At 59.0% G+C, this 7,237-nt stretch overlaps 1 protein-coding gene across 1 annotated transcript; it reads right to left on the minus strand.

The window, feature by feature from the left end:
• Positions 1-1,028: 1,028 nt before the first annotated feature.
• Positions 1,029-6,774, minus strand: CUNH20orf85 (chromosome unknown C20orf85 homolog). Its single transcript, XM_045832587.1, has 4 exons — positions 6,707-6,774; positions 4,758-4,839; positions 3,280-3,381; positions 1,029-1,190 (listed from the first exon to the last, which is right to left on the minus strand). The coding sequence occupies exons 1-4, from the start codon at positions 6,772-6,774 to the stop codon at positions 1,029-1,031; spliced, it is 414 nt and encodes a 137-aa protein (XP_045688543.1).
• Between the last annotated feature and the right edge of the window lie 463 nt (positions 6,775-7,237).

Below are 7,237 nucleotides of genomic sequence, written 5' to 3' on the forward strand. Positions count from 1 at the left end.
CTTGCCTGGACACTGCGGCTCTGGGCCCCCAAGTGTGGCTAGATTATGGAGGTCAGACTGAGCCCAGGGGCAGGGTGGGAGGATCCCCGGGAGGGTGGGGGATCCCCGACCTTGCCCACTCGGGGTGCGAGGAAGGCTCCGCCCTCTGCTGCTCAGAAGCAGACCCGAGCCAGCTCCCAGGCTGCCGCACACCCCGCACGCTCCCGCTCCCCGGGGCCGGCTGGAGGGGGCGGCGGGCATGCTGGCTTTTCCTTCCGTCGCTCTTTGACCGGCTGGGCGCCACACTCCCCACCTGCCCCCACGTGTGGGACCTGGAGCCAAGCCTCAGGGCCAGGCAGAGACCAAGGGGTCACGGTCAGATGTCCACGAGGGGAAGGAAAATGGCCTGGTTGGCCACTCAGCTGCTGGGTTGCATGCGATGGGGTGGCCTGGGTGGGTAAGGGGGAAGGGTCCCTGCAGAGCCCATGGGGAACCCATCTCGTCCTGGAAGTCTCCTCTCATTGGCCAGTCTCGGGCTACTCCCGCCTTTAAAGCTGCTGACATTGCCAGCATCCTGGGAAAGGTGGGTCAGGAGGTCCCCGAAGTGCTTCTCTGCTCCTGAAGGGCGGGCCCCGGGTGCCTGGGCACGGAAGCTCCCGGGCCACGGTCTCGTTATACACAGTGGCGGTGAGAGGTGGGGCCGCACACAGCATTACGGGACCTAGACCGGTACCTTTAAAATTCAATCACACGTTTTTAAACAGCCATACCTAGGAATCCCCAAGGTGTCCCACCCCACTCCCCACTCCCAGCAATTCAGAGAATCACTTTTGCCTTATTTATTACATCAGACTGAAGAATGAATGTTACAAGAATGTTCCGGGAGGGAGGTATCGATGCATCGAATAGGTCCTAGGGCTATTCTGTGTTCTTTGTGATACTCCATGGGAAAATGTGGGGGGGGGACTGTGTCCTCAGAGGGGCCCCTGGGGAGCGCTTTCTTTCGGGGGCACGGGCGCCGGCGTCCACCCCGCGCGGCCCGAGGGGACTCAGTAGATGCCTTGCTCCGGCCAGCCGAGCTCCCTGGCGTAGGCGCCCTTGCAGCTCCTCAGCTGCTCGTACTGCTGCAGGCACTTGTTCAGGCCCGGCACCCCGGACCGCCAGCCGATGAAGCCCTGCGTGGTCTTCGGCACCGGGGGCGACGGAAGGACCTGGAGTGGAGGTGCGGGGCGGGGGGGGGCATTAGTCGCCGTGGGCCACAGAGGAGCCCCCGGAGGATCCGCAGGGAGGTCTGGTGTGGGGAGGACGGAGGGCGAGGCCAGGGTCGCTACGGAAGGTGCCCGTGTCAGGCCGCGGGACCCCGAGACTCGTGTTGTCCCCAAACGTTTCCTTGTCGTGGTTGATTCATGACCTCCAGCAAAGTTAGTTGTATTTGGTCCAAGAGCAAAAAGGGGTGGGGGAGTGAGGCACACAAATATCAAACCCGGACTTTCATAAAATATCTGACAGCATTGTCAGGTGGTGTTCTGGTCGTTCTAACCCTTCCGGCTGTGACGAGAAGATTGTGATATGCGTACACACACGTGCGTGTGAACAAGCGTGCACCCACTTACACGCACTCCCCGCCCCCAAACCGTGGAGACCCCGGGAACGAAAAGCCATTGAACTCAATTAAAATCCAAAAAGGAAAACGGGATTCTCTTTGAAATTAAAAAAAAAAACCAACCCAAAACAACAACACAGTTCCATTTGTCAGTTCCTTGGACAGCCGTGACATTTTTGGAAAATGAGGGTGAATTTTTAGGCAGTTCCCCCTCTCTGTGCGGAGGGATCGTCTGTTCTGCCCCGAGTGGGGAAGGTCTGTTCTCGCGAGAGCGCGGGGACGCGGAGGTTTCATCTGCTCCGGGTGGCGAGTTCGCGCCCGGCTGCAGGCGTCCTGGCGCCCGCAGCGGCGGGAGGGGGCGGTCCCGGTGGGCCGGCTGGGAGGCCACCCGTCACCCACCAGAGGGCAGACAGTGAAAACAGCGCCCTCACCGAGGGCATTCGGGGAGAGCGGGTCAGTTCACCCTCGGTGGGGGGCAATATCACCATTTCCCACAGAGGGCGGGGGTTACCGTCCCCCACCCCTGGCCCCCTTCATCCTGCGTTTTCTCCCTGCCTCCTCATCGCCACACAGAACTGCCCTCTCCACCGCTGAGCAGAGGGCGGACCCGGGAGCCAAGGTCCAGGGCCCTACGGGGCTCAGCCATTTCTAGCCGCGGGCCCGTCTCCACAGCTGACTGGTCTCAGGCGGGAGGGCCATCCGAGTCTTCTCCCTTCTGGGGCTGTCCTGTCATTCACCAAGCTTGCCACTGCCCTACTTCCCACTGCCAAGGGGCTGGAATCCCAAGGGGCCTCTGAGGTCCGGTGGGGTCTGGCCCTGCCCACTCCTCCATCCACACCCCTTCCCTTCCCATGCCTACCCCACCCCAGCTCACTGAGCTCCAGCCACATCCCCATCTCTCACTGCCCCACAAACATATCAACCTTTGTTCTGCCTCAGGGCTTCCGCACATGCTGTTCCCTCTGCCAGGAATGCTTTTCCCTGGGCTGACTCCTTGTCATTCTTCAGTCCTCAGCTCCACAGGGGGCCTTTCCTGATCACCCCCCTTTCCTCTGTGTCCTCCAGCACCAGCTGCCTATTCCCTCCACGGCATCTAGCCCGGCGTGGAACAAGTGTGTTGATCCTCTTGTTTCACGTTGGTGCCCCCGACGCACATGCGTGGATGGAGTCTTGCCCAGACTCCAGCACCTACGGACAGCTGACAGCCACGGGCACTCTCTGGAAGGGCCGGGCACTGCTCTAAGTCCCCCAGCGGCATCCTCCCGCTGGGCCTGGCGCCGCTCCCTGAAGCAGGTGCTTTCGTCGGCCCCCCGGAGTACGAGGGGGAAATAGAGACGCACAGAGGCCACGCCACTTGCCCGAGACCACAAGGAGGTCAGTGGCTGAGCCTCCGACTCCACAGCCCGGGTCTCATCCCGCCCTCCTTTCCTGCCCACTCCCTGTGTGTGCTGACGGATGGGTGGAGCCCCTCATCCTATCGGGCCCCCTCTGCTCCTGCAGAGCAGGACACAGAGGCTCTGGAAGCTGTCGAGACAGCCACCTGATGGGTCAGTGTGGGCAGGGCGTGGAAACCAGCCTCCCCACCCGCCCGGTGCTGCTGAGACCTTACCTGGGGTGCACCTGTGGCGAACGCCCTCCCCAGGGGGGCCCCATTTCTCACTTAGGGAACACAAGGAATGAAAACCGACTTTGCCGACCTTGATGTACTTCTCCACGGGGGTCACTGGCCGGATGCGGAAGCTCTGCGGAAGCTCGATCCTGGGCTTTGGGGTGGGGGGCTTGTCTTCACACTCGATCAGCTGAAACACACCCCCCCCAGAGACGGGGGATCCCAGACTGAGGGGGGAGGTGCGCTCTCCGTGGGCCCCCAGAATGTCCCGTTGCACGGTGACGAACCCCGCTCCCATCCCAGTTAGGGCGGGCAGTGGGGGGCTCGCGGCCAACCCGCTGCGGTGCCCGCCGGCTGCTCCTGCTGCCGGTTTATGCCCCCGAGCAGAACTGGAGGAGGCTGCACAGGACAGACAGAAACGTGAAATCGCCAGCCAGGTCCCGGGTCCCAGGTCCCGCCTCTCACACACCGCAGGAGAGCTCCCCTCCCCCTTCACGTTTCAGAGCAATTCTGAATTCTCCCAAAATCCAATTTAATTACATATAAAGAATATTAATATAGATTCTTTTATGTATATTACAGTAATAAGGGCTCCTTGTATGCACAAAATTTCAAATGGTACAATTCTCTAAGTATGAAAAAAAACCATTAAGAGTGGCATAATTTTAAAGCTAGCGGGGCGGGGCGAGTTACACACGGGGTCGACGCTATCTTTGAGTCAGGACCACTTTGACTCAGGCGACTTTTACTTGCAGCCCCCCCGAGAAGCGTGGCTCCCCCGTGTCTGCCCCGGAGAGAGCTGGAGAGGGCGCAGGCTGGAGGCCACCCAAGCCCACGCAAGCATTGGGTGGACCCGAGTGGCGTTTTGTGAACCTGAGCCATCATTCCAGACTCGGATTGTATTTAAACATCTGGATCTCTGGGCTTGACAGCGGGTCCACGCAGCAGGCCTTTCTGCGTGGTGGCCGTCCTCGGGCTCTCGGTGGCTGCCTCTGGGAGGGGGCTGTGCTTTCTTGGCTGGAGCCCCCACCAGTTCCTATTAATGACGAAGCCTGACCCCTTTTCTGTTTCCCATCGTGCTTAGAAGGTACCAGGCTATTTTCCCAGTAACCCCTCACAGTTTGACTCGGCCTCGCTGTCCCCCTGGGACCTCAGTCCCTCGGCACGGCAGGCGAGGGCCGGCGCCCTACGTATAGGCGGCACGTCTGAGGCCCGGCGGCCCTGGAATCAGACGGACCGGCTTTCCTCTCGGGCTTCTCTCCGCTGGCTGCACGGCCTGGCGCTTCTGGACGCTCAGTCTCCTGGTTTGTAAGACGGGCATAAAAGGGCGCCCGACTCTGCACAGGAGTTGTCGTCGTGTGGGTTAAATACACCGCTTTGGACGAAGCCCCCGGGGCGTTCCCGGCACGTAGTAAGTGCTCAATAAACTCAGGAAAGGGAGGAAGCTTCAGGCTTCGAGGCGTCAGGCCTTGCCTGCCGCACGCTCTCCAGTTTTCTTCTGGCAAATTGTACACACTCGGAAAGGATCGATTCTGCAACCCCTGGACTCATAAAACCTGTATTTACCTCCTGGAGAGGGGTTGTTAGGAATCCCCAGTTCTGGGCCCAGTTTTGCCGTGCTTCGGTCTCAGCCTTCAGGCGGCATCTCCTGGAAAAAGAAGGTTCCTGAGACATTCGAGAAGGTTAAAGTAGTGAACCCCGAAGGCCCCCTGGGGACTTGCGCGTTCGGCAGCTCATAGTCCCCGATGACGGTTCTGTGCCCGGAGGGACGAGGGGCCGGTGGGAGGGAGGCCCTGCGGCTGCGAGCCTGGCACTGCCGGGAGGAGGCGCGGAGAACCGGAGAGCATCTGGCTGGTGCACGGGGGTGGGGGGGCTGTCCGGGGCCTTATGTGGAGGCCCTGTGGAACCCCCCCCCCAGTGATGGGCATGTGTCAAATCCATCACTACGGAGTACATAGTAGGTACCTTCCTTTTCAGGGCAGGGATGGGGGTGGGGGCAGCAGAGTGGGGCTCCTGGGGTGCGGAATTTAAGGAAGCACCCACTCTCAGACTCCTGCAAGGGCAGAGCCAGCATTTACGTGACCTTGAGTTGAGGCGTCCTTAAATATCACACTCCAACTGCCTCGCTTGCCCCCCACCCTCTGCTTTTGCTCCCATTAATAATCTGAATTGAGTCGATGCCAAAGTGGGTGTGTCAGATTTTAGTTCATTTATTCATTTTGATTTTCAAGTTTTCCCCCCTATTTTGGAATCAATATCCACCCCCCCTCTGGCTGCCTCAGCATCCCTGAGAGGTCCTGGCCGAGCTCCTGGCCCCGGGCACTGACCGCTCTCCACGGCAGGGTCTGCTTCCAACGGGGATGTGACGTGCGCCCAGGAGCGGAGCCGTCCACGTCACTTTAAATTTCCCAGTAGCCCCAGAACAAGCGACAGTAGACAGGAGAGCGTGATGTTAACATCACCTCTTTTTTGTGGTGGGACGTCTTCAGAACCTGGTATTTTACAGTTACAGCCCGTCCCAGGGTGGGACAGTGCCACTGCAAGGGGACACCGGACAGAGCAGTCTAAGGGCTTCGCTGGCCCAGGTCACATCGGAAGGGCCGCCTGCCGCGGGTCTTGAGGGATGCGTAGGAGTTTGTGTGGGGGAGGAGGGAGGAAAGGGCCTTCTGGGCAATGGGAACGGACCTGCTCTGGCGGTGTCTCCTCCTGGGGCTGCTTGTGTGAAGAGAAAGATGTAAAGACAATCAGTGCTTGTGTGTTTTATATGCCAAATCCCGCTGGCTTCCCATTTTCAAGAGGGATATAAAGCTTCCAATGAAAATAAATTTATTAAGTGAAACAAAGCCAGTTTAAAGAAAGATATTAAGTGACGATCATAGGTTAGAAAATGGTACAATAATAGACAACTGGAGTTTCAGAAGCAAACAATGTGGCTTGCTGTTACTAATATTTACCCGGTGTCATCTGAACGGGTGACTTTCCCTGTCAGTTAAAACCTCAGAGAGACGGGATGATGTTTGGCAGTGGGAGAGGCCGCCAAATAAACCCCACCAGGACCCCCGGCTGCTGACCACAGATCTTACAGAAAAATGGATCTCGTCTTTAAATTAAAATGTCTTATTCCTTCAAAAGCCAGGAAACGCAGACAGAACGTAAAGTGTACAGGTACGTCTCACGCAAAATGAATGAATGCTAAAATTTTTGTTGAGTTTCTTTTTTTTTTTTTTTTTTTTTAGGAAATTCGGTAAATCTTAAAAATAAGAACCCACCAGTGGCTCTCAAGCAAAGCTTTGCGGACGGTTGCAGAGCCCGATGGGAAATCTGTCAGGCCTCTGTGGCGGGCCCACAAGACCAGCGGAGAAGACAGAGAAAGAAGGCCCTGAGGTCGCGTCCCTATCCTGGCCCCCTTTCCACCCCGGGCCACCTCTAGGCCTGGGTGGAAACCGGGGTCGCTGCTGTGCACACTTCCGGTGGGAACGGCCCAGGCCACTGGGTCACCGGATCCCCGGGGTTACCATATCTGGTCCTGGGCCACGAGGTTCATGCGCTCGGCCTCCGCGGTGCTCATCGGTTTCTTCGCCATGGCTCCTGGGGTCTTGGTTTTCCCCGCACGCTGCCACTACCCAGGCTCAGCGTCTTGCGTCGCCCGGGAGACCTGTTGCCAAGCAACGCGGGACGCGGAGGCGGTGTCGCACCTGGCGAGGGTGGGGCCGCTGGGCTCTCACTGCAACCGCAGGCGCGCGCGCGCACTGCCTGCCTCCGCGGCCTCTGCGCCCTTCGCCCGCCTCCCTGCCCACCTGCCTGGCTCCCGCTGCCCCAGCCCCACCGCCTTCTCTGTGGAAAACGCTGGGGAAACATCCAGCCCTAACACCCCGCCTCTTTTAAAATTTAGACCCGTTACACAAGTATACACAGCGACAAGTGTGCCACAATTGTGCACTTGCTGAATGCCTTCTGCCACCCAGAGCGCAGCCCCGTGACCACCGCCTGCATCGCTTGTCGAGTTCTCTCCGCACACCTTAGTTTCGCCACTTTGTGAACTCTGT

This window comes from Phyllostomus hastatus, unplaced genomic scaffold (genome assembly GCF_019186645.2).
Source record: "Phyllostomus hastatus isolate PE091 unplaced genomic scaffold, TTU_PhHast_1.1 phas_contig_17, whole genome shotgun sequence".
Classification (NCBI taxonomy): domain Eukaryota; kingdom Metazoa; phylum Chordata; class Mammalia; order Chiroptera; family Phyllostomidae; genus Phyllostomus; species Phyllostomus hastatus.

Coding starts and splice junctions, on each gene's coding strand:
- CUNH20orf85 (XM_045832587.1), bottom strand. CDS start 6,774: ATGGCGAAGAAACCGATGAGCACCGCGGAGGCCGAGCGCATGAACCTC. Junction 3,382..4,757: donor TAACAACCCCTCTCCAGGAG/GTAAATACAGGT, acceptor GGTGTGTTTCAG/CTGATCGAGTGTGAAGACAA. Junction 1,191..3,279: donor CCGTGGAGAAGTACATCAAG/GTCGGCAAAGTC, acceptor CCTCCACTCCAG/GTCCTTCCGTCGCCCCCGGT.